The sequence below is a fragment of the Triturus cristatus genome, chromosome 7 (genome assembly GCF_964204655.1).
Source record: "Triturus cristatus chromosome 7, aTriCri1.1, whole genome shotgun sequence".
Taxonomy (NCBI): Eukaryota; Metazoa; Chordata; class Amphibia; order Caudata; family Salamandridae; genus Triturus; species Triturus cristatus.
Window position 1 is genome coordinate 1,144,590,426 of NC_140590.1, and position 27,761 is coordinate 1,144,618,186.

At 45.2% G+C, this 27,761-nt stretch overlaps 1 protein-coding gene across 1 annotated transcript in view; it reads right to left on the reverse strand.

Moving 5' to 3' along the window:
* Positions 1-27,761, reverse strand: part of PRR7 (proline rich 7, synaptic) — a 161,669-nt gene that overhangs the window by 44,018 nt on the left and 89,890 nt on the right. The window contains exon 2 of the mRNA XM_085618337.1: positions 19,517-21,305. Coding sequence (XP_085474463.1) covers positions 19,517-19,805 — 289 coding nt within the window. The 5' untranslated portion in view covers positions 19,806-21,305. The remainder of the gene's footprint in view (positions 1-19,516; positions 21,306-27,761) is intronic.

Sequence of the window (27,761 nt, forward strand, 5' to 3'; positions counted from 1 at the left end):
ACCATTACCACTTTATCTACTTCCCTCACTGCAGTCCATATAAAATGAGCATGGCACAGGGTCACTATATCACATATGATGTTTTCCACTTGGGCACCTCCAGGTCACAAAAGATCCCCCATCACTGGTAGAGTCCCCCAGGGTTCCACAAGGTTTCCTGTCTTCTTCAGATTCTACATGGAGCTGTTTGGTGCTCCATTCCCAAATAAAAGAATTACAATTCACCAATATGCCGATGATACACAACAGTACTTGAAAGTCTCCTCTGCTTCAGACATCCAATGCCTCTAACACTGCTTGCATATCATCCAAGCCTTGATACCCAGCACTTATGAGTAGGTCAACCCAACAATGACAGAATTCCTATTTGTCAAGAATAACAAACATGATACAGTAGAAACCTGTCTTAATGACAGGAATCTTGACAGCTTTGATCTGCAACTCTCACAAATGTCAAATCACCTGGATTCACCAAGGACATCAGTCTCTCTTTCAAGGAAAACATTGCCAAAAATCGAAGATAACCTGAAACCAGCTATTTCTTCTAAAGAAACTATTACCTCCCGAAAACTACTTCAAAACTGCTCTTCAAGCCCTTGTACTCTCTTTTATGTAAGTAGACAGTGGAAATGCCCTACTCCATGGCCTCCCAGATTCCACACTGGCACCCTTTAGGGGTATCCTACAAGTCACAGCCTGTCTCAGCCAGGGCTTGAAGAATATAATCACATCACCCCATCCTGAAGGAACTCCACTGACCGCCCTTGCCGGCCCACATCATCTTCAAAACCAGCTATATCATTTACAAAGCAACCATATCCAGCAAATTCACTTATCTTACAGTCAAGCTCATCATCTCTGGTGGTTCTAGACTCACCCGCAGCCAGGACCCCATCTGACTTTAGAGTAAGAAATATAAAAAAGAAAAACAAGAACAAACAAGACAACAGGCTTTCTATCCATGCAGGATCTAGAACAACATCGCTGTGTACATCAGAATTCCCCCAATGCTGCTCCAACTTAGGAATGAGTTGAAGACTCACCTCTTTTATTTTGTTTTTTCTTAGAAAAATTGAATAAAGTCTTTTGAAATGAAAATAAAAATAAAGAACACAATCACACTGCATTCAGCATCCACAACTCAGCTTCCTCTAATGTCACTCATTGACTTTGCCTTTGACCATGTAGCTTGCTCTGCTGCCATTTGGCTAGGTTCATAATATAGAATTATACCATATACATACATACCTAAATATATATCCCTGACAAACATAATGCATCCCCTACGTTGACCTAACTGCTACATTACAAGGTAACCTATTCCATGTATAGCGTTTGTAACTGTGGAGCTAAGAATAGCAAATATATACTTCAGGATGTATTGGGAGGTGATGTAGTAAACACATTTTGTAGGTAAACATTAATGATTCGATATAGTGTCATAGAACCGTATTGAGCAGTCATAATATCCCAAGAACTCACCAGCCCCCTCCGCAAAGTGATGCAACAGTCAGATAAGAATAATGCAAAGCACTGAAACACTGGTAATCTGTACCTAAAATAGCTGTGACAAGTAGAAATGGTTATACAAACCGCACCATAGAGTCATAAGGGTGTTAAAGATATTTCTGATGCTCAGTTTTAGGTGACAAGTTCTTTGGGTGAATTAGTCCTTTTAATGATGCATATGACCGTAACCGATGAACTATTGATTTTTCACTTCAAACTATGTGATTATTTCATTTAGAAGTATGATAAATTGTGTAGTACAGTTATGCCACATTTATGTGTAAGACACCATTATTGGATGCAGTTTCTGGTGTACTGCTCATCTTGCTCCCTCATTCCCCCCGTCAAACAGAAGCCCACTGCAGGTCTTCTCTCCCCACAGTTTCCTCGGAACATGGAGCGCAATGACAGAAATAGATTTCCGCTGAAAGTTCCGATGTAAGAATAAAGAAGAACATGATTCTATGGGCTATTGAAATGTTTCACATTGGGTTTTACATCTCCTGGGTGCAGTTGCTGAGGAGGAAGCAAGTGGAAGATTTCTCTTAGCTTAAGTAATGGGTTAGTGTTAAGAACCTTTTGAATTTACGAAATTGTTTTTAGTTTGCCAGTGAGACCTAGCCATGATCATGCCATACTGAATTTGCAGTTTAGTAATTAGTGAGCATAAAATGTGTATAAAATCCCTGGTTTACAAGGATCGAGGGCGAATTCTCATTTTCCTCCTGAGACTCCGTCCGATTATTTTGATATTTTCTTCCTCACTAGGATGTTGTCAATACACTTCATGAGTTTGGCACTTAGATTTTAGAGGGATTTTTCTATTAACTGACTAGGGTTCTGCTGCAATTACTAGGCATTTGCCTGTAATATTTTATTAACAAATCTATTTCTTGAGTGTTCCCAGTTTATAATTACGATGTTTGGGGTATTGATGGGGAAGGTCTTCTTTTGCTGCTAGATCAATGAGAAGAATTGTGGGTCTGAACTACGTACGGTAAATTTGTGAGTTTATTCAATGTTGGGATTCAGAAAATTATCGGGATTCGGCATAAAAGTTTAGATGTGACATCAGCTGCACTACAGAAGCATAACAGCGAATTACCCTTGCCTTAACTCATGAAGCAGGCACTCCTGTCAAATTGATCCTTCACTTCTGCAAGAGGAACACGTAGACTCTATCTTACGCATAGACAGCAGCAAGCCAATGCCATCTACTCAATGTCATCTGTGCTGCATAAGACACCAAGGACCTCATGATAAACTGGCCGGAAATTTTGCAGTGATCCTTGACAGCCTGAGTTAACATTACCAGTTGATATCTTCACAGCAAATTCCTGTCATTACAAGTTTTTTCCCGGAAATGCGGAATAATTGCTCAGACCCAGAGTAAGTGGGTCTTTCAAAAGGCAGATCTCCTGTATTTCAGTAAGAACACCATTAACATTTTCTGCCTGATCTAAGCAGACAGAAAGTGTTGGAGGGTTCTGGCGAGGGCTAGGAGGGTGTTGTGACGGTGTAGGGTTGCAGTGTTCCACTTGTGTCAGTCCAGGGGGAGCATTGTCTGCTCCCCCCAGACTGTTGCCAGGGGTGGGGAGGGGCCAGCAAATGCTATTGCCCACAGCACATGCATCAAATCTTGCAGCCTGGTGGCTCTGGGCCCAGAATTATGGGATGTGTTGTTTTCAGACGAAGTAGTTCCATGCCCAGAGATTCATAATTATGACTTCGGGCATCTTGCCAGATTGATCACTCTGGGTGAAATATCCCTACTTGTAATGAGAGCCAAAGAGGAAATAAGGAAAACCCAGGCCCTTTTCAAAAATCCTCCCAAACCTGGGACATCCGCAGTGATCAACCTTGACCTCACAGCTCATGCTCCAGTCATCACCAGGCTAACAAATGCTTCCAACCCCCTTGAGAACCAGTCTTTGTCTCTCACGCATGCTATGGTTATTCATGCTCATGGGCCTGAGACACCTCTATTACAGGTTGATTCAGGCCTAAATTGTTGTCACTGCATTAGAAACTGCCCTCGCCGACCAGTTTTTCTTTTACTGGAAATAAATGGCGTATTAGCTGACTTCCATTCAGGGTTTAGAACTAGGCGAGGCATGGAGACTACACTAATAAACATCAGGGAAGATCTCCTCAATAGCTGTGATCAAAGCACCCTCTGTTCTCTGAACTCCACACCTTTTAGCTGTACACTTGTAAGGCTTCGTTGCTAAATATAGAACTTCGCAAGCCACTGGCCTGAATTCCTCGCTGTACTGCAATTCTAAGTCCACTGGGACTCCACTGCGAACTACCCAGCTTTATCAGAGCGATCTGGTGCAATCTTGGAGTCAGGCAGACATACATTGCTGCCTGACCCTGTTCGCCTTGCTGCACCAGCATCCCACCTGCTTCACATAGGAGCAGAGGGACCAGAGGCCATGGCGTATAGATGCAGGACCAGCTCCTGGACCCACCAGTCTCACAGTGAGCGTTCACCCACTCCTGCTATAGCCAATTTTCACCCACTCCCTCTGACGCAAGACTCTTGTGGAACATGCAACAGAAGCACATCAACTGAGTCTGCCAAACTAGACTCCACGTGGAAAAAGATAAAACCTCAAAGAGACTTACAGACCGCACTGTGCACTGGGGACATTGCGCAAATCCCCGCATATGATAGGAACTTACAGGCTGGCAGGGGCAGCTTTTCCGCTATGGTGGAGGAGCGTCGCCCCACTGCTTTTAAGTAGTGGGAGGAAGAAGAAACATAAAATGATAATAACTTAGCGTTATTATCATTTTATGTTTCCTGCCTCGTTGGGGGTGGGCGGGTGGGTGAGGCTGCTCTGCTGTTGGAGCGGGGCAGGAGAGCAGTGGTTTGCCCACTCCCAAGTGCGCAATGATTGTTTGGTCAGCCATCTCGGGCCGTCCAAACCAGTCATGCCCACATTTCCCGTTCTCAATACAGGCTGCATTACAGCCAGCAGGGAGAACAAGTACAGGCCCCCATTCCCTGGTTGAGCGTCAAACCAGGATGCTCAAAACCAATTATAACGCTGCATTGCAGCGTTGTGATTGGCTAGGGAAGCCTGGCTGTACTCTTCCTGTGCCTATCTTACAAGGAGGGAAGATGTTGGACCCAGCGTGGCTATGTAAGTGTTTTTTTAAATATCATAATTTTTTTTAAATTGCCCAGCATCCCGTGCTCGTATCTGCCCCCTCACCATGCCAGCCGCCACTGCAGGCTGGGTGCCTGGAGAGCAGATTTGTACATTTTAACCAGTTTTATTATGTGTGTGTCGTGTGACGTGGGAGTAGTACATTATTTATATATTAATTCGAATAATTTGTGTAGTTTGGTACAGATTGTAGTGGGAACAGTATATTTATTATATTTTATATTTTATATTATGCTGTTATAATTTATATTATTGTGTTTTTGTTTATTTAAAATTATGATATTTTTAATTAGTAATATTTTTAATGTGTACTTTTTTGCTACATTTAAAGAATTTTAGGATGTTTCATTTTTTTATTTAATTATAAAGGTTTGTTTTTTAACGTTTTTTGTTAATGATATATGTATATATATATATTTATATTATAACATTTTAGTATACATTAAAATGATAAGTTTAATAACTTTTTGGTAAGTAGATATATGTAAATATATATTAATTATTATATATGTGTTTAACTTTTTTAATTAAGTTTATTTGTTATATTTGTTAAGATATATATTAAATATTTTTTTTAATTAATGTTACTATTTAACATATTTAATGTGTATTTTTATTTTATATATATTTAAAAATCGATGTTTTATACAACTATATTAATGACATCGATATTTTTTTCCAATAGTTTTTGTACTTACCTTTAGGAGTATAGGATATTGATATTTTTGACATCGATTTTTGGGTCACAATGTTTTGGTAAGGGGATATTTTTAGTGTCGATATTTTGTCAGTGTAACGTCACAGAGAGGGGTGGGGTCGGCAGCCTCACTGCCCCCCATCCCACTCTGTGATGAGTAAGGGACTACTGCCTTCCATCAGGGAAGGCAGCAGTCCCAACTCTCCCGGGACCTCAGAGGCTTCCCTCTCGGAGAGCTTCAGTGAAGGTAAGTTTTATGTGTGCGTGTATAAAGGAATGTATGTGTGTTTGTGAGTGAGTGTTGTGAATGGGTGTGTGTGTGTGTGTGTGTGTGTGAATACATGGGTGTGAGTCTGTATGTGTGTGTGTGTGAGGCCTCCCCACTCCCTGGTAAAAAAAATTACCGGCCGCCACTGCGTAAGCGTAGTGCCTTTGGCGATGTTGCTTCTTCTAAAAGACTGTGTACATTCGCCTCATGTTGTCATTGGGATTAATGAGCCTTCTTTGATTATCCTGTTGTGGTGTCAATGCATGCTTTATCAGCTGGCCTATGCGCTTGCTTTGCTCTAGGCATATGCCGTTATGCAAGGATGAACTCCAAATGCTTGCCACCAACAGTAATAAAAGTTACTGCACAGATGGCAACAAACACACACACACATCAAATTGAGCACTTCAAAGAGAATAACTTTCATACACTCCAGAAAGCCCTGCTATGCTATGTAGATACACCAATACCTAAATCAAAAAGACATAGATGCCCTACAGACAAAAAAACCCACAAAACAAAACCCCTGACACATTATCGGAAGCACCACTCTGCAACGGCAAGCACAAATAAAGTACCATTACTAGAAGGCCATACCAAGAACAGAATATGTGCTATGCAAAAACTAATAACATAACATGAGGTCAGGTTGCTGGTGGTGTAAATAGAACCACATAATCAATCAATCAATCAATCAATCGCATTTATAAAGCGCGCTACTCACCCATCAAGGGTCTCAAGGCGCTGGGAGGGGGGGGGGGGGTCAGTGCTCAGGTCTTGAGCTGCCTTCTGAAGGAGAGGTGGTCAGGTATGGCGCGAAGGTGGCTGGGCAGAGAGTTCCAGGTCTTCGCTGCTAGAAAAGAGAAGGATCTTCCTCCGGCGGTGGCTTTGCGGATGCGGGGTACGGCTGCCAGGGCCTGTCCGGTGGAGCGCAGAGTGCGCGGGGGAGTGTAGAAGGAGACGCGGTTGTTGATGAGTTTGGGTCCGAGGTTGTGAAGGGCTTTGTGTGCGTGGGTGAGTAGTCTGAAGGTGATCCGCTTGTTGACGGGTAGCCAATGGAGTTTTTTCAGGTGTCCGGAGATGTGGTGGTGGCGGGGGATGTCCAGGATGAGTCTTGCGGCAGCGTTCTGGATCCGTTGGGGTTTCCTCTGCAGCTTGGTGGTGATGCCGGCGTACAGGGTGTTCCCGTAGTCCAAGCGGCTGGTGACGAGGGCGTGGGTGACGGTCTTCCTGGTGTCGGTGGGGATCCAGCGGAAGATCTTGCGGAGCATGCGGAGGGTGTTGAAACATGCCGAGGTCACCGAGTTCACCTGTCTGGTCATGGTGAGGGAAGAGTCCAGGATGAAGCCGAGGTTGCGCGCGTGGTCGGTGGGTTAGGGAGTGCTGCCTAGGGCGGGTGGCCACCAGGAGTCATCCCATGCGGTGGGAGTGGGGCCGAGCATGAGGACCTCCGTTTTGTCTGTGTTCAGTTTCAGACGGCTGTCTGTCATCCAGTTCGCCACTTCCTTCATTCCTTCATGTAGTCTGGTCCTAGCTGATGTGGGGTTGTTAGTGAGGGATAAGATGAGCTGGGTGTCGTCGGCGTATGATATAAGGTCGAGTCCGTGTTTGCGTGCGATGTTCGCCAGGGGGGTCATGTAGACGTTGAAGAGAGTGGGGCTGAGGGAGGATCCTTGAGGTACGCCGCAGATGATCTCCATGGCTGTGGATCTGAAGGGGGAAGGCGGACTCTCTGAGTCCTTCCGGAGAGGAAGGAGACGATCCATTCCAGGGCCTTGCTTCTGATGCCGGCGTTGCTGAGGCGGCGTATCAGGGTGCGGTGGCAGACCGTGTCGAAGGCTGCAGAGAGGTCCAGGAGTATGAGGGCCACGGTCTCTCCCTTGTCGGTCAGGGCTCTGATGTCGTCCGTTGCTGCGATCAGGGCGGTTTCGGTGCTGTGGTTGGCCCTGAAACCGAACTGTGTGGGGTCGAGGGAGTCGTTGGTTTCCAGGGCGTTGGTGAGTTGAGCGTTGACGATTTTCTCAATCACTTTGGCGGGGAACGGCAGGAGAGAGATGGGCCGGAAGTTTTTGAGTTTGGTGGGGTCTGCTGTAGGTTTCTTTAAGAGGGCGTTGAGCTCTGCGTGTTTCCAGCTCTCCGGGAAGGTGGCGGCGGTGAGGGAGGCGTTGATGACGTCTCGGAGGTGCGGTGCGATGATGTCGTCGGCCTTGTTGTAGATGTGGTGCGGGCAGGGGTCCGTGGATCGAGTTCATTATGCGGGTGGTCTCCTCGGTGGTGGTAGGGTTCCAGGTGAGGATGGTGGTGGTGTCGGTGGCGGGTTCCAGAGGAGGGCTCGTGTCGGCGGTCGGGAAGCTGTTGTATATGTCGGTGATCTTGTGGTGGAAGAAGGTTGCGAGGGAGTCGCAGAGGTCCTGTGAGGGAGGAATGGAGTTGTTTTCTGCTTCCGGGTTGGCGAGCTCTTTGACGATGCCAAATAGTTCCTTGCTGTTGTGGGCGTTGTTGTCAAGTCTGTTCCGGTAGGCAGTTTTTCGTGCGGCGCGGAGGTGTTGGTGGTGTTGGCGGATGGCGTCCTTGAGAGCTGACATGTTCTCTTCGGTCTGGTTAAGGCGCCACGTCTTCTCGCGGGCGCGGCATTCTTTCTTGGAGTTCTTGAGGTCGGGGGTGAACCAGGAGTTTTTCTTGTGGTTGTTGGTGCTGGCTTGAGTCTTTAGGGGGGCCCGGAGGTTGGCGCAGTCGGAGATCCAGTTTGTGAGGTTGTTGGCGGCTACGTTGGGGTCGGTGGTGCTGGTGGGTTGGTTCTGGGAGAGGGTTGATGCGAGCTGTTCCATGGTGATACGATTCCAGTGTCTTCTTGGTGGTTGCTGGTTGTGGTGGGGCACGGTGGTCTTCTTGAAGATGAAGTGGACGCAGCTGTGGTCCGACCAGGTGAGTTCGGTGGTGTGGCTGAAGGTGATGTGTTTGCTGGAGGAGAAGATGGGGTCGAGCGTGTGTCCGGCGTCGTTGGTGGGGGTGTTGACTAGCTGATTCAGTCCCAGGTTGGCGAGGTTGTCCAGTAAGGCGGTGGTGTTGTTGTCGGTGAGGTTCTCCAGGTGAAAGTTGAGGTCTCTTAGGAGGATGTAGTCGGTGGATGAGAGTGCGTGAGGGTTGACGAAGTCTGCGATATCTTCGCTGAACTTGGTGCGAGGTCCTGGTGGTCTGTACATGAGGGTGCCTCTGAGGGTGGTTTTGGGGTCGCTGTGGATCATGAAGTGGAGGTGTTCGGCGTCGGGGAGTGAGTTGTCGGTGTCGGTCGAGATGCGGATGGAGTTTTTGTGTGCGATGGCGATGCCTCCTCCGATGCGGTTGGTGCGGTCTTTCCGGATGATTTTGTAGCCGTCGGGGATGGCTATGGCGATGTCGGATGCCGAGGAGGGGTTCATCCAGGTCTCGGTGAGGAAGGCGATGTCCGGGTTCGTAGAGTTGATGAGGTTCCACAGTTCGATGGCGTGCCTGTGGATGGATCGGGTGTTGACCAGGATGCAGTGGAGGTTGTTTCCGGGGGAGTAGTTCTTGGCGGGAGCGGAGTGGGTTCGGAGGCAGGTGAAGCGGCAGTTGCTGCAGGTGAAGGGTCCGTGGGTACGTTTCGGGGTGGCGCAGTAGCAGCCCGGCGTGCGGCCGGGGTTGAGGTTGGCGAGGAAGGCGCAGTCGTAGGTCAGGCGGGGGCGCGGGGGCCAGAGGTTCGGGTGCTGGGCGCGGTCCAGGCGCGGACGGGCGCAGACGGGCTTGCCTTAGGCGCGCCTTCGGCGCGCCAGCGGCGCGCCCGCTGCACGCGGCCGCTGCGCGGCCTCGCAGCGGCCGCCATATAAGGGGTAGCCGGGGAGGCGGGGACAGCTGGGAGGCGGGAGGAGGGCAGGTAGGGGGGAAAAAGAGTGGGAAAAGCGGCGAAGGGCCTCGGGGAGGCGAGGAGGCCCGAAAAAGCGGAAAAGTACCTAGAAGGGGTACAAAAGCCGGAAAAGCGAGAAAAAAACTACAAAAAGTGGCGGAAGGACGGAGGGGGACGGCGGGGGCACGAGGGGCAGCAGGCACTCAGGGATACAAAAAGCAAGGGGAGCGCGATCACAACGGGGAAAGCAGGCACTCAGGGATACAGAAGGCAAGGGGAGCGCGATCACACGGGGAAAGCAGGCACTCTGGGATACAAAAAAGCAAAAGGGGACGCGATCATACACAGGGGAAAAAGGCAGACACTCTGGGGGACAGTCGGCACAACAACAGAGCAGAAGGCAGGCACAGAGGATATGGTGGTGCCGCGAGGGCAGGGGAGCGACCTACCCTGGGGTCAAAGGTCGCTACCACTGCCTCGCAGCGGCCGCCATTTAAGGGGTAGCCGGGGAGGCGGGGACAGCTGGGAGGCGGGAGGAGGGCGGGTAGGGGGGAAAAAGAGCGGGAAAAGCGGCGAAGGGCCACGGGGAGGCGAGGAGGCCCGAAAAAGCTGAAAAGTACCTAGAAGGGGTACAAAAGCCGGAAAAGCGAGAAAAAAACGACAAAAAGTGGCGGAAGGACGGAGGGGGACGGCGGGGGCACGAGGGGCAGCAGGCACTCAGGGATACAAAAAGCAAGGGGAGCGCGATCACAACGGGGAAAGCAGGCACTCAGGGATACAGAAGGCAAGGGGAGCGCGATCACACGGGGAAAGCAGGCACTCTGGGATACAAAAAAGCAAAAGGGGACGCGATCATACACAGGGGAAAAAGGCAGACACTCTGGGGGACAGTCGGCACAACAACAGAGCAGAAGGCAGGCACAGAGGATCTGGTGGCGCCGCGAGGGCAGGGGAGCGACCTACCCTGGGGTCAAAGGTCGCTCTAAGGCTATAATATGATCATTTGAATTGATGGCAGCTAGTGTAGCAATTTCATCCATTTATTCAATTTGCAGAGTACATGTTTCAAATTTTATATGATAGATTAAGCAAAATAAACATAAATATGAATTCATTTAATTGACGTGTTTAGAGGTATATTCTACAACCGAAATTGCAAAAAAGAATCTAGAACTATTTGCACAAAATTTCATATCATGTTAGGATTGAAGCATCTCAGACACAGAGGGGCAGATTTACAAGACCCTTGCACCACTTTTGCGTCACTTTTAACATGGGAAAAGTGACGCAAAAGTGGCGCAAGGGGCCTGTAAATCTGCCCCAGAGTATTTTGGGGGTATAAGCTTTAGAGTGGGCAACTTGTCCACTGTCTAGTACTTGGGGGCAGATTTACAAGCCCCTTGTGCTGCCAGGATGTCACTTTTTGTGACTCACTGGCAGCGCATTTCTCTGCCCCATATTTACAAGGACAGGAAAAGCTACCCTGCGTGACTTTTCCTGTCCTTGTAAATATGGCCCCTTTACACGCAGCACTTTGCGTGAAAGGGGCGTTCCATGGGTGTTGCTGTGGGTGTTCCCACGCAACACCCATGGAACCAGACACATTTCCAGATTTACGAGAAATCGTAAACCTGGAAATGCGTCAGTTTGCTACATAGCCAGGCGCAACGAGGAGAAATGTTTTCATTTCTCCTCTTTTTTTCCTCTTTCAATGTGTGCTGCATTCTACAGCACACATTAAAACAGGAAAATGCCTTTAGTGTTTGTTTTTGTGCAGGGAGGTGCCCCTTTCTGCACAAAAACAATCTCCCCATGGCGCAGGCATCCTTGCACCATGGTGCAAAGGCGCTTGCGCTGGCGCATGGCAGCTGTTTGTGCACCAGCGCAGGGGAGAGCACAGGAATGCTCTGAAAGTGCCGCAGCATGGCACAGCCAAAGGGCTTGCGGTGCCGCGCTGCGGCACTTTCTTGTAGATCTGCCCCGATTTCAAAGAGAGTGAGGACAGAGAATTAAAATTCAGTTATATTACCCTGTTGAGAAAGTTCAAACTAAGAATCAAGAAATATCTCTACACTGAAAAGTAGAGATACAGTCCTCCACATTTTAGCAGAGAAGTTAGCAATTATGATGTTCCATGAAAACGAGAGTGAATAAAATAAATAAAAAACTTGGTACAGAATACATGTGATTAATGCAAGATGTTGCTGGCATGATGTCATACAAATGGATAATGAGGGAAACAGGGATTCTAGAAATGGGTAGTAGACATGTTGGCGAAGTACGAGAATTCTATCTGGCCTAAAGTTGGCAAAAATAGCAAGTGATATTAAAAATGGTAAAGTTTAACGCAGTAAGGACCTTTGTACTGTCAGCAAAATGTGGGCTAAGCCATCTTAAATACGTGTGTATACGAATCTGTGATTGCTGCAACGTACGAAAATGTGATTATGTATGTGTAATGACCAACAAGTTGCAAATAAAAAGAATTGATAAAAAAAAAAAATGGTAAAGTTGCCCTTATGGAATTTATTTTAGTCAAAGCTCAAGATTTTCTCTTATGCCCAACAAATGGGTACCCAACAGAATAGTGTTAGGACTAGAACATACTTTCCAATGCTGTATCCAAAGCCACCCACTGGTCACCAACTTCATGATTGAATATGTGGCATGTGGCCACACTTTTTCTACAAGGAAGGCCACACGGACAGAGAATACCTGTGCCTTTCCTGGAATTTCTGGGGGACAAATGGGATCAAGGGTGCTTAGATGACAGCACAAATGAATTTCCTTAACCAGTCAATTGTTAATCTATCCCACAGACAAATGCCCACTGCAACTCTCTAAGGGACACATTTACAATGCAATTATGCAAAGCAGAGCTGCAAGTAAAGTTGCTATTCTCCATTGCATGAACGGGAGAGAGCAGAACAGCACCATATCTACTAAGATGTGGTGCTGTTCTGCTCTCTCCCTGTGTTGGAGCACTTTTGTCTGCCATGCTCCAACACAGACACTCTTGCGCCATAGAATAAGGTTGCTAGCGTTGCGGGAAGTGTAGTTTTTGTACAGGAAGGATTTCCTTCCTGTACAAAAACGATACTTTAAGGCACTTTTATATGTGTGCTATAGAATGCAGCACATATGCAAAGAGGGAAAAACGAGGAGAAATGGAAAACCTTTCTCCTTGTTATGCCTGCCTCAGATAGGCGCAGGATTTTGGGCAAATCCCGGTCTACAATAATTTTGTATGGGTCAGTGCATTGAAAAGCCCACTCATGGAATGCCCCCTTGATGCAAAGTAAAGCGAGGCAGAGCACTGTGCTTGTTGGGGTTACTTTAGGTTACAACCCAACATAAATCTCAATTTGCGTTGGATTGTAAATCCCACCAGTAGACATTGAGTCAGGTTTGTGTTAAAAAAACACCAGACACAAACTCTCGGTAAATGTGTGTTTAAGATGAAGATCTTGCTTTTGACTGTGAGGTTGGTCTTAGTAGAAGTTGACAAGAGATAATCACAGGTCCTGAATATGTTTTTAATGAATGCCTGGTTGAATTCTGAGGTTAAGCAGATCGGCACTCTGAGACACCAGAAGGTAAATCTCTTGGGAGATAGACCATCTTTAGATCATTCTCACCAGTAGCACAGGTGGAGGGAAAGTGCGCTGCCTACTTCCTAATTTATTCGACAGCTGGCATGATGCCTGTCAGTGTCATGTCTACCTTTGTCCTAAGAAAGGCTGCAAGCCTAGGTAAACTGCTTTCAACTTTGACTTGTTGATGGAGTGCGAATTTGGCCATGCTAGTGATCCACCCAACTGACCTCTGAAGAGCGCAATGTCGCTGAGACTTGTGACTGCATGAGACTCTAGGCACAGCCTTTAGGAAGGTTAGGTGAGTGCGCTTTTCACCTGAGAGACGGGTCTTGGATAGGTGGGCGACTTTCCAGGTGGAATTGATGAGGTGAAAATGCAGTCTGGTGTTGGGATTTCCTCTATCAGTGAGGCGTGGAGCTTCAAAAGCCTCTGAAATCATCAGACTACCACTGTGGTGCATTGCAGGAGGAGGACAACTGCCTCTTCCATGGATTGTATTCTCTCCTTGTCAAGTTTGTGTCCAGTAGGAATCCTGTGAATGAAACACTCTTTGATGAAACGAGAAAGGACAAAGAATCCCAAATTAAAAAAGGCCGAAATGACTGGCACCAGACTTGAGACTAGATCCTGATATGATTCTCCTAGATGGTAATTTCCGACACTTTTTTAAGCCAAAGAAAGGCCGACCCTGGAGCCAGCACCTTTGTAAGCACTGATAAAGCTGCATTGACAACAAAGGGGAGAACCTTGAATTTAGATAGCTGAAGTCTTATAACAAGGTGGAAAATCTGGTTGTGATCTTTGCATACATCTATGTCAAAGAAAACACGGTTTGGGCCCACTATTGTATTAAACTTTTGGAAGGTCCTGAGTCAAAGTCAACTTCTTGAAAATCTGAAGTATTACTGGTTTAGATGGTAAATGTCCATGATCATAATAACTATTCTAGAATAGCAATAACAGGTTGCTTGCATGAACTTTTATCTCCTTCGTTTTCAATGGAAAGGAGCAAAGACTCCTTTGGTGAGTTGAATGTAATGAGAGTGGAAGTCGCCGCTCTCTCCAGAAAGTGTGACCGGTTCACCGATTCCTGCTAGGAGAAAACATTGATCCTCCATTAAATGTTTGGGAGATGCCCATGAAGTGCTAGCAAATCTTGGGGTAGCAGCCACGGCAGTTGAACAACTGAAAGATCTAATATGCCCCGCATGACCAGAAACTGATAGTGGTGGTGAAGAGTAAACCAGATCCACCATCATTGTGCACATCCAGAAGTGGGGGGAATTGATGTTGCCCGAACCACAGGGACATCACTGGGGCTTCCTAGCCATGCTCGCGGCTAGAGTAGAAGGCTTAGATTCCTCTCCAAAGCACCTCTTCTGGCCCTGAGCAGAAAGCCCACAATAAACAATGCTGATTGGCCGCATGTAATGAATGTGACTTCTAGTTTTGATGGGATTAGCTGAGTGGAAAAGAGTCTGCAGTCAAGCTGGAACCAGTGCCCTCTGGATGGAATTCAATGACTTAACGTAACAGTCTCTGTTTGTAGTGCTCGAGCAACTAGACTGTCGACCAAACAAATAGATTATTCCAAGTGAGCAGGAGCTCAGTCACCTGGACCTGCCTCTCTTTAAGGCTGAAAGTTTCAACTGTCTACGATGTCTCATGGAGATGTCTTCTTTGATGCAGAGCATTTGTTTTTTTATCTTATTTTATGTAGGAGATTTCTACAACACTGACCGAGCCCTTCTAATATAAACTTATTCTTTAGTACTTTTAGTAACAGGTAGAAGGTGATCCGAGAAGGTACCACAAGCTTAGCACTGTAGGTTGCAAGGACACTTATAAGAGTTTGTTGTTAATGTAAACCCTCTCTTTGCATGTCCACGAGGAAGAAACATGCAGCCCTCTGATGGTCCGTTTATGTTGGGTGTTTCTTCCCCACTGTCACTTCGCTTTGGGTAACTGGTCCGCATCTTTATACCTTAAGACTTCTATGTGGCTTGTTGTCTCGAATCAGCAGACATCTAGTTCGATTTATCTCCTGGGTCGACTTTCAGTATATGGACAATTGATCCTGAAAATGGTCTTGCAAATTTGCACTTCATGAAACTGAAACATTGACAAATATCTCACATCAAGTTGTTTTCCCTGAAATCAATGTTATTTAAAATAACAATTTCTCTATTTATGGTTGAGTGGATGATACGCCAACAAAGGATATGGTATACAAATAAAATTACTATATAAACGTACATGACTGGAGTTGGTGTGTGCAATCATGCTGACTCTCCAGTCTATGAGGCATTCTCCATAAAATGTTATTTTTGGACTGAAAAAAACTGTGGTATTGAAAAAATGTTGAATATAAATTCAATGTCTTTGTGCACCTGCCACATAGTTCACCTTTATTCATTACGCATTGATTTTTTATACTGTCATACTGCATGTACAAAAATGTTTAGGCTGAATTTATCAAATGCCACCCGCGATTCTTTACACATATTTTATGTAAATGATTTCTTTATGAGTTCCTATACAAATTTCACAAATTTTTACCCAATTTCCTGAGAGATAACTGAGTCACCCTATTGTGCATTCAAAGAGCTGGAAGAAGGCATTCATTCAGCAAATCTTGCGTGGAATGCAAACCATCAAGAACTAGTAACTTCTATCTCGTGAACAGCAGCAACTCCCTGTAATTCCTGCCTGGCATGTAAGTCACAACTCAAGTCTTCTCACTAATGATATCAAGGGAGGAAAACTGGCTCAAATATCAGAGGATCTGGTTGTTGCTGGCAGAAGGGGTAGCCAAGTGAAACATAGCAAGAGCATGGGTCAATGCGGATCCACCCAGATCGACCAACTGGAAAGTTGATCTAGATTTCTGCCAGAGGGCGGAAAAGGTGGTCTATCAAAGCTGGGGCTGTCCTAGGAAGTGGAGGAAAGTGTGATGAGCTTTGCAACCCTACAGGGGATATTGATAGGGGAGGTTCGGGCGTTAGAGGGATCAAGACTTTGAATGTGGGATTGGTCCGATCTGTTCTAATGGATGGGCCATAAAGGCGCCCCCACATCTGATTGATGTTATGCTTTGAAATATTGTCATTTTCCACATGCCATTTATGTATTGAGATATTTGTCATGTCCTGATGTAAATTCTTCTGTGATGAGCATAATTGTAATAAATAGAATTTTTAAAACACCTTCTTCTCACTATCTTCGAGCCCAGAGTACAATGAGCTACCATTCTTCTGGATAAAAACATTTCTGACTGGCCCTCCAGCTAGCAGGCTTTTCACGTTGTATTTCATCAGTATCGTGGGCGCACGCCATGGGATCTAGCGTCATGCTCCCATAAGCTCTCGGTGCCTGCTACCCACCCGCCTCTTAGCACTCCAGTGTACTTGTGGCCTCTAACTCAGAAGAAAAACACTTATTAGAAAAAACACTAGATGATAGCTCCGCGTCTCCCACTGCTTGAGCTATCACTAGCTACCAGTAGCTCCCAGGTTGCCTCTGAGAATCCCGCACATAATTGCCTGTCCGCTGGATTGAGAATAGACAGCTACCTACCTGCAAGGCAGCACTTTACAACACCGTTCGATTTCTGTGACGGCCTTGGAGGTAGACAGTGCATGACGATGCAGTCTAGTCTCTTCTGAAGAATTCTTTCTTTCTTTCATTACTTCTTGTCACCTTTCTTTCTCCTCTCTTCCTTAGCTTTCCTTCTTTTTCCTTGCTTTGCTGTCTTTCAGTTCTTTTTTAAAAGATTTTCCCCATCTTTCCTGCTTTCTCTCCTTCTTCCTGCTTCTTTCTCCTTTCTCTCCTTCTTCCTTTATTTCGTTTTCTACTTCTTTTTTTCTCTACTTATATTCCCTTCTTCTTTCTTTCTCGCATCCTTTTTCTGTCTCCTTATCTTGTTTTCTTTTCCTCTGCTTTTCTTTGTCTGTATTTGTTTTCTTACTATTTAAACCCACTTTTTCATTCGTTTCACCTTTCTTCGCTAATTTTCACTCCTTCTTTCTTACTTTTATCTCTTTCTTACCTTTATTTCTGTTTTTGTTACCTTTTTCAACCCCAATCGTTTATTTTTCGCCTTCCTTCTCGCAGTATTTCTTTTTTCTTTAATTAATTGTTTTTCTCCCCTTTCTGTCTTCCCCCTTCTCAATTTCCCTTTCCTTTTCCTCAGTTCCTTCTTTTTCCTTCCTCTTTCAACTTACCTCTATTTCTTCCACTACTTCTTTGTCTGCTTCGTCTCTAGTTCTTTCTTTCTCTTTCTTTTCCCCTTTTCTCCCCCTCTGCCTCTTTCTCTTTTCCCCTCTTCGTTATTTTATTTTATTTATTGTCCTTTTTTCATTCATTTTCATCTTTCTTACTCCACTTCTCTCATGTTACCCATTTCTCTCCTTCTTTGTTCATTTTTTATCCAATTTGTTTCCCTTCTTTGTCACCTTTTTACATTTCTTCTTTTCCACCGTTTCTTTTTTATTTTCTTTCTGTTGTACTCTTCCTTCTTTCTGTCTCTACTTCTTTCTTTTCTGCTTCTTGCTTTCCTCATTCTAATTTATTCATTCATTTCAGTATTTTCTTCTTTCTTTTTCGCCTTAATTTCCTCCTTCATCTCCTTTTTTTTTGTCCATTTACCTGCTTATATTTCTTTTTTCCTCTTTCTTTTTCTGGCCCGAACAATAATTATTTCATGATAAATGCAATATTTTATCAGATTCAGCAAAAATCGTTCTTTTTTCAGTATTATTTATTGTATTGTTGCATAATACTTTAAACTATAGAAGTAGACTAGGCACATCCATACATGAAATGAGCCAGTGTAAAGTTACATTAGTCACTAGTCAAAGTCATTCCATGTTCCCTGAATAGTGTGACATTCCTATTTAAAGCAATGCAGACACTTTCCAAATTGAATGATGTTAGTACCTGATAATTCTCTTATGTCAAGTACCTGCTTCATTACTATCATTACTATCAAGTCATGGTCCTGGGGTTTGTTACTGTATAATGAATCTATATCCAAGGTCGCCAATATGGAACAATTTATATTTATTGCTTTAAACCAGTATGTATTCCTATTCAAAGAACACATATATTAACAAAGCAAAAGTCTGCAATAGGCACTCCACGTGAACAAGGTTTGTGAACCTCTATGACACCCACCTGCCTAAATGTCAAAGATATGTTGATACCAATTCCTTTCTAATCCCAGTGACTGTCTGCAATTGATATAGTGATAATATTTTTTAGATTATGGAACGGTTCTCATAACAAACTAATTTAAAGTGTAGCTCTATTCATATAGCTTTAGACAAAAATTTCCATTGAGTCTGGTCACCTGACAATTAATTTTTGGATTTGAGTATTAGTCATCATGGTAGGGCCCTCTACACACAACTGTATCTGAAACCGGTGCTTAATTTGAGCCGGTGGTTTCCGGTGCTCAGCACCGGCACTTAATCATCAACACCGGCCCTTTTCATGAGCAACATTTAAGGGCACATTCATTTACAGGGAGATTAAGCGATTTGCCCAGAATCACAGGAAGTTGAGCCAACGCCAAGACTCAAACCTGGTCGAAGTCTGCATTTCTGCCCATTACGCCACATTCTCGCCCCACTTTCATTGTTAGTAGTTGGTTCTACTTTAGGCAGTAGCTTACAGGAGAAATGGGCTGGTGCAAGCTGCCTCTTGACTAGAGCCCTGGCACTTTTTTTTCCTTCAAATTAAACACTGTCTGAAACAGACATGACACAATCTCTTATGCCTGTTGCCATCACCTCAGTGGTTTGTAGGAGAACCTATATTTTGGACAGTTTTTGCAGGGTAGGTGGAATTGTATGGAGTCTTCCAGATAATTAGATATTTCAATGCACAGTATCCCAGATAGAAGGCCCTCAAGGCACCTACTCAGTCTATGAAAAGGGCAGGGTTATTTGACTGATAATATTTAAGTCCAAGAGAAAGAAAAATATGCTGAAAGACTGGTTTGAAAGCATGAGTAACCCATTGAAAACATGATTATAAAGGAGTTGCATCTGGTAAAGAATGAGATGGTCACATGAAAAACCTCTGCTTGCTTTCCAAAAGCCTAGTAATGTAAGTGACCGGTCTGTACATACGCCCCCTCCAGTCATGGCCACAATAAGTGTTGCAAATGTGCTGCTTGCCCCCTGCTCAAAACACTAAAGTGTTCAAGAATGGAAATTTTGAGTGATATCTTAATCATATGAATCATGTCCCAGAAGTCTAATTTATTGTCTTGCCTACTCATATAATAAAATATTGGTTGCTAAAACTACACAAGCTATAAGAAGGTGTGCCCCATTCCACACCTTTATCACCCCTTACCTTGCCCTTATTTTAATTGCATGCCACTCCCATGCTACTTACCAGTCCTGCTGGACCATGGCCTGGTCTGTACTATTGGCGGTGCAGGTGGTGGCTCGCTGCGCATCCGGTGGTGCACAGGGATCCTCGGGCTGCTAACGTACTCCTCATACTCCAGCGGCTCCATCTCTACGGTGCGCATTGTCTGCTCCCGTAGTCGCTCCTCCCGTCTCCGCTTGACCCGCCTGCGGACAAAGCTGCACAGGCAGCAAAGTAGCACGATGAGGCCCCAGATAAGCCAGAAGGCAGCAAAGCAGGTGAGGAAGGTGTAGGTACCCTGGGACATCCCCATGTTGAGATCCCGGAGTTCGGTCTGATCTCCAGAGGCACACGCGACTGAGTATAAATAGATTCAGACCAACTGAGGATTCCTAAAGTAAACTCCGGACCCTGGCAGGCAGAAGGGGAATCTATGGAGTGGGGCAAGAAGAGAGAAATACCTTCCCTGAGAGGCCTGAGCACCACTGAGGTTTTTAAAAGGAACTTGAAGACCTTGGAAAGGATCAAAAGATGGGGCTAGAAGTAAGGGGGAGGGGATTCCTGTCTGCAGGTCTCTCCTCCCCCTTCCTACTCTCGGGCACTGACCACAATGCACTTGACTATCAGGGACTTAAGTCTACGAAGCCGCCCACCTTGCTCAGTCTGAGAACTTCCATCTGCCCCTTTACCTCACTCTCCTTCCTTTAATACCTCCTTCTCTCCTTTGCCTCTGTGAACCTTTCTCTCCCTCTTCAACACTACTCTTTCTTCCTTTTGCTTTTGTGCTCTTTTTCACTTCTATCAACTTTCTCTCATTATTCAAGCTTCTTTCTTCACAATCCGCTTTTCCCCTTTCCTTCACTGCTGTCTTTTCTTTGTTCTTTCAAACTTTTCTGCCTCTCCTTTTTTATGGTTTTGTGTTCTCCTTCGTGCCTTTCTTAACTCCTTATCCTCGCTGTTTCACTCCCTGCTGCTCCCACTGCTCTTTTCTCTTATCCCCTTTATTTTGCTCCTTCTTCCACTTCCTAGTCTACCGCTCCCCTTTCACATGTTTATGGCTCTGCTAGATGAGTCCTCTGGCCCTGCTCTGGATCCGGGGTGCCGTTCAGATAGCAGTTCATTTGGTCCAGATATGGAGACCAGTAGTGGATAATGTACCCCAGGTATGGCTGTGGGGGCCTATGTGTGGTTGAGGTGACTCCGGTATGGCTCAGGTAGCCCGGGTGTGGCACAGGCTCTCGGGTCGCCGATGTATGATGTGGCTCAGAAAACATGCATTCTGCTGGTACTGCCTAAATTGATCGCAGGCGCCTCAGGCATGGCTCACGTAGCTCATGTGCATCTCTGGAAGCCCGTGTTTGGTGAGGTAAGGTAGGCCAGGTGTTTCTCAAAAGGCCCAGGTTTGCCTGGCTCAGTTTTTGTCCCGGTGTGCTTTTCGTGGCCTAGACTCAGCTCAGCAAGTCTAGGTGTGGTCAAGACGACCCACAGATTGCCGGGATTTCCTCTGGAAGCTTTGCTGGGTGGAGGGTGTCACATGGACTCAGGAGCTCAACAGCCCTTGGAGGGCAGTCCAGGTGTTCTGATTGACGGTAGCGTGGTGGCAGATGGCAAGAATAGTAGGCTGGCAGAATGTGGCAGGTTTTCGAAGCGTCGTCTGTAGTCTACACCAGATTGTGATGCCTTTGCAAGATGTATTGCGGTGGTTGTGCCCAAGTGATCCAGTGTCCATTATCCTGCACTGCCAATGGCTGTCGTTGTAGCAGCTGCAGGAGTGCTGCATTTTTACCAGGTCTTATCCATCTTCTCACAGTGGCTGAAACGACAAAGCACACAAGAGCATATGAAGATTTCATTAAGGCCCAGACACACCTTCTTTCGCCACCACACAGAGACATGCATGCCTTCAGTACATGTACACTACTACCATCATCTGTCAGGAGTGCTACTTGGGTAGTTCAGGTTTGGTCTTCTCTGGGGGTCAGAGGTAACACCAGCCCCATAGAGACCTCTGTTGTGTTCAAGTTTGGATACATTTTTGATCGAATGAGATGGAATATCTGTTTCCTATGGGCTGTAGGGTGCCTGGTTCTGGAGAACCCTAAATCTAGCAGTCTAGGCAGGTCTGTCTTGAACAAAGGGTAGCAATAATGTGAAAACACACAAACACACTGGGGATGAATGCAAAGCTTGTAGCTTTGCTCAGAAGACCGAAAGTACGAGGACCCACAAATGTGTCAACAACGTATTGCCAGTAAAAACATCTCAGAGCAATCTGGGCTTTACAAGTAGAAAGAAACTCCCTCATTCGAAAGTATAATACGCGACAAAGCTGGCGGAAGCCCCCCAAGTGGCACTATTTGGTACAAACTAGTGACACGAGCGAGAGAACTCTGAAACGCTAACGGTCTACAGCTGCTGGCCATTGCGTCTCAGCTTCCGTCTGCGAAGCGGCACCAGGGAAGCAGCTTAAAGAACTTTAACGCCATGTATGGGGCACTCACCAGTGAACCCGCGCGCTCTCTGTTATGGCGCAGTGCAGCAACCCTTGGCGCGTTTTAAGTGGGATATTCTCTTTCAGGAAGGCTTGTGAACCTTTTGGGCAAATCAAGGTCAACGGTAACACATGTGGTTTTGGTAACTGAGGGTGACAGTGAATTACTCCCCATTCTAAGTTTTTGGGGAATAATGTGTGCTCCTTTCTCATATGCATGAATCAGTGCTTCCTCACCAATTTCTGCATATTTTTGTCTGACATTCCGCGCAGACACGTCACCTGGTGATGCACATGACTGTCTAGATGAAAAACATCGGCCCCCAGTTTTCCCCAGGCATTTATAATCCAGATGTGGTCAGTAGGGGCCTGATTACGATCTTGGCGGATGGGATACTACGTCACTAACGTGACCGATATCTCTTACGCCATATTACAAGTGCCACATGATATAATGGAATTGTAATACGATGGACAGGATATCCATCACCTTTGGGACGCAGTAACTCCGGCTGTCACAATCGTCATCAGGCCCTAAATCCTATTGTCGGTCCACTGGGATTACCAATCTACATATAATGAAGACCTAATATTGTCTCCTGCTCCTAGCCATGGTATTATCTATTTTTTTTTATTCATAAACACAGGTGCTGCACAACAATTGTAAGACATGACACGCATTAATGCAATCAAATTAAATAATGATACAATACAAATAAACCACTGCAGGAAAAAAAATGTAGTTACTGGAACAAAGAGACACACTAAAACAATACCAAAAAACATAGAAAACATGCAGAAAAAAAACATGTCAAGCATTGAAAGAAAGCAGAATCAACCTAGGTGGGAATAGGGTTGCGTAAACAGGAAGGGCTGCCAGGCTTTGCGGAACAGTAAGAGTTAGAGACAGTCTTCTAGAGGGAGGAAGAGAGTTCCATATAGGGTGGAAGGGGCAAAGGAATTCTAAGTAGAGGGTTTCTTCTTGGAGAAATTTCACAATGTCCGTGCAGCGTAAGGTCCTATTCCCTGACACCTGGAAAAATGCAACTTTTTAATCACATAGGCAGGCTGTACCAGGGAAAGTACCCTGTCAGTCATACACAATGTATTAAAATACTCCTGTAGTGCAGAAATGATATGTGAACTGAAACAAGAATAGGTTTGATGTGATCAAGGTCGAGAGTATGCGAAGTAAGATCGTTGTATGTTGTGATATTGACTCAATGTACAGACGCATATAGTTCCAAGTAATGTATTTCATCTGAAGATGTAGGTTACAGCAGCTCCAAGGAAACGTTCCTCTTACTCTCTCAGCCCACACTGTTCTGCTTCTTCACGGAACACTCACGTGTTATTCCAAGAATCTACTCCTGGTTTCCACACACACAGCCCAGCTACCTCAAGCCTATACCCCCTCTCTAAGTTATCTTATTTAAACTTGTTATAGTGCCCGACTCACTCTCAGAGGGGCATCTTGGCGCTGGACATAACCAACAAAAAATAACACCTTACGCAAACTAATAAGTTATATACAACACTTCATAAGAACATTTATACATATTCTATCGAAAAAATCATCTTTTAACCATTTAGGAGCTTTCCTATCTCTCTTGTTGTCTGATTGACCCTGTTCCATTCCTCCATTCAACATACTTTCAACCCGAGGAATGTCATCCTCAAATTCCTTCAGTGTTCCAGCTCCCCTACGCGGTACAACCTCTTTCTGCAACTCCCCTCCAACCACTTCCCCTTCTATGGACAGTTCAACAGAACTATCCCTAACATCCATACCTTTAGTGGTATTACCACTGTTTGCCTGTATCTCAAAATCATCTAAATCATCCAGTAAAGCTTCCATACTTCCTTTGACCCCCCATGGCAACTCTTTGTAAGTTCCATGCCTTGCCATTGTTCAACTTAGCCGCATTATTCAAAACCTCCATCACTTCCTCAGGTTCTTAGAACTGACTGTCACCTTCAAGAATCTTCCACAGTTTCTTTATAGGAACTATATCCCTACCTTTGATTTTCAGCCCCTGAAGCCGTTTATCCAGGGGCGGCTCCTCCACTATGGCGGAGGAGCGTCGCCCCACTGCTTTCTCGCAGTGTGAGAAGCCAAAACATTAAATGGTAATAACTTTAAGTTATTACCATTTTATGTTTGTTTGCGGGTGGGCAGGGCTGTTCTGCTCTTGGAGTAGGGCAGGGGAGGAGTGGTTTGCCCACTCCTGAGTGCACAAAGACTGTTTGGTTGGCCCTCTGGGGCCGCCCAAAACAGTCATGCGCACTCTTCCCTTCTCCATGCAGCCTGCATGAGGAACATGCCCACCCCACTAGGCCCTGGCTGGGCACCATCTCGGCCAATCACAACGCTGCAATACAGCATTGTGATTGGCTTAGGGGAGGGAGCCTGGCTGCCTGCTTCCTGTTCCTGTCGGAGACAGGAGAGCAGGATAGCAGGAGGAGAGAAGACGCGGGACCCGGCAGAAAGGTAGGTTTTAAATATTTTTTTTTTTATTATGGCCCCCTCCCTGAGCGACCCGTTCCCCGTCTGCTACTGTGTTTATCTTGTCACAGTAGCTCTTCGTTTTTTGTTTATTTTCACTCATCTTCTCTCGAACAGATTCAAAAAACCAATCCACAAATCCAGGACTAAACAACCATTCTGGGTTATATTTGGATCCTGGGTCCTTCCCTCTCAGAATAACAAAAGGAGATAGTGGCTTCATTGTTTGTTAACCTATAAATTCATACAGCCTTGCCTAAGTGGTAACTCAGTCCTGGTTGCTGGCAATGTCAGATGGAATTGTTCCTTTAATTATTAAGTTGAATCTGTCAACCATCCCGTTCCCACTGGGATTATACAAGGAAATAGTTCTATGTGTCACACCTATCTTTTCAAAATAACGTTTTGCAGCTTTTGAGACAAATTGAACACCATTATCACTCAAATTTCATGTCTGGAACTCCTTCTAAAATTAATACCTAATCTAAAAAAAAAAACTTTCACTATCCGCCTTCTTTACAACCTTTACCACAGGCCATCTTAAAAATAAGTCAATACACACAATTATGCATTTTGTGGTATTCCTTCGGGCCCCATGATATCAATTGCAATAGGCTCCCACAATGCTTTGGTTGGATTCCTTCTAACATAGGCGGACTCAAAATCAAAGAGCTTTATCAACTATAGATCAATTCAGTCATCCTCTCACATACCTTACTACTGCTACATCCCTACCTGGTGACAAGAGTAACTTTTTCACCACTGACTTAGTTGGGACAATAAAAGTTTTTTTTAAAACCTTTAATGACATAAATTCAAAATAATTTCCCATAACCCACAAGGAGGTACCACTCTATCACCTCTAAAAATCATGTCATTCTCCATTAATAACTCCCCAAAAGGGCCTTGCAACAGGATGAAGATGTCTTTTTTAGGCCTTTTATTTTACATGTAACTCTTCACCTTCTGTAGAACAACCTCCTTCTAGAACTCTTCACTCCACGCCTCCTTTCCGATTGCAGGTGAACCACAGTCATGTACTAAAGCCACCTGAAAACGATTCCATATTTCATCATCACATTCCTCAAGTTGAATGGGCATTCAGTTCAAACTGCTCACCCACGCCTACAAAGCCCATCGCAACAAGGGCCCAGCCTACCTCAACCACAGGGTGAACTTCCACCAACCTACCCGAAAACTTTGTTTCTCATCCCTCTTCCTGGCCCACATCCTCCGCATCTACAGAAGCAGGGCTGAGAAGGACCTGAAGACCTGGCTCTTCGACTAACTCATCTCAGCATGACCCCCCCAGTGCCTGGATACCCTCAGGGGAGATGAGTAGTGCTCTATATCCTATTTGGTTGATTCTGGATAAAATAATCTGTAATCAAATTATTCATTCCTGTACAGATACAGTTTTGTACACATAGACTTGCATACACATGGAGAATCTGGCCATCTTCATGAAGGTTTAACTGTACCTTCGGTTGTTAATTTTTAAAAAGGTTTATAGTCACATTGTATAGTAATTGGTTTGCCCCACACAAAGGCCCTAAAATGTCCAAGCTTCCCTTTCTATAAATAGATATCATTATCTATTGGAGACAGTGATCTGGAAGCACAAGCAATCACACACTCCATGGCACACTTATCCATCTGGGTGAAACCCACACCCAAACCCTTATTACTGGCATTAGTAGTAATGGCCTTTCAACTGGGACAGCTTAAGGATTTTGAGGGCCCCTAGCCAAACTTAATTGTGGGCTCCCTGCTTACAAAAACTAAGCATTTTTATACGTTTACTGCTCATTCACATCCTTGGTGACAATGGTCGAACCATTAGCAACGTCTTCCTTGACCAGCTTAAATCTGGGCCCAAACATTGAAAAATCTCTCTCTGATTGGCCGGCACCAAGAAGCAGAAAGACAAATGGTCTGAACAAGCCTGTCGCATGTCAGGCGGTGAACTGGCGCCTCACCTTTGGGGTCTGTGCAAATGGAGAGTGTTATTATATTTACTGCATCTCAGTCCCTGTGAGGAACAGGGACTTTGAGTCAGGTGGCTCCAGGTTGTGATCGCACCAGTCCAGCAGCAGCACCAGAGGGTTGGTTCAGTCATGCAGGGAACATATACTGCTGCGCTGCACAGTGATACATGGCTTACCCTCTGGTCTTACCTTTCCACAGGTGGATTCCAGCTGAACTGGATCAGTAAAGCAGGACGAGTAGTGATCCTACCAAGCCTTCTAGCCATGATGTATTAAGTAGCTAGCCTGTCAGCACTATTTGGGCATACAGCGCTGTTGGGTGTTCTTGTTTACTGCACTGCCTGTGCTGCATTGGACTTATACTTCGAGTCAGAAGGCAGCAGGCTGTCATTGCACTGGTCTGGGAGCAGCTAGAAAATGACTATGCAGTCACAGAGGGAGCACGCAATGGCGATCTTTACGGCACAATAAAAGGCACGTATGCCTGGGCAGTAGGGCTGGGCCTGTGAACTTTAAAAGGTTAAAGCTCTTGCTGAAACTAACCTAGTAGGTATTTTTCTTTATCCGTCCCTGTCCCTCAAGTAGGCGCTGGGCTGGCTGGGCAGCCTAGGCTGGCTGAGAAAAAAGATAAGTATAGTAAACAAACTGGTTATTGTAAAACTGTAGACAGTCTGGGACTGGTCTGAAATCTGAAAAAGGGGGCCCCTTGAAAGGTGAGGGCCCTGGGCCGGAGCCCACTTATCCCTTGACTTAAAATATCTCGGCTTTTCAATGCGGATACATTGGTAGTCTGCTGTTTGATGCTCTCAAAATCATTCTCACAATGTGAGGTGCACTCAAATTTGTTCTTGCCTTTTTAACAATTCCCTAATGTTATACTTTTTTAAATGCAAATATAGAGATTTACTTTGCACAATATTCTGCCATCCCCAAAAATGACCACACATCATCCTTACAAGTGGGTGCTGGTGCTTCCTTGATGGCACTTACTAATGAAGGTTTTGGTTTCACACCACTCTTATCAATGTCATGACCCAAATACATTTCACTGTTAGTTGCAAATGTGCACTTTGAAAGTTCCACCGCTATCCCCTTTATTTCAAGAGTATCGAATATGCTTTGTAACTAAATGTCAGGTTCATTCCTATCCTTTCCAAAAATTTGAATATTGTCTGAAAAAACAGTATATAATTATTTTGAAAAACAAATTGAACATTAACTGTTGAAAAACGTTGGCAGCCGTTGCCAAGCCAAATTGCATGCGCTTGAATTGAAAACACCCAT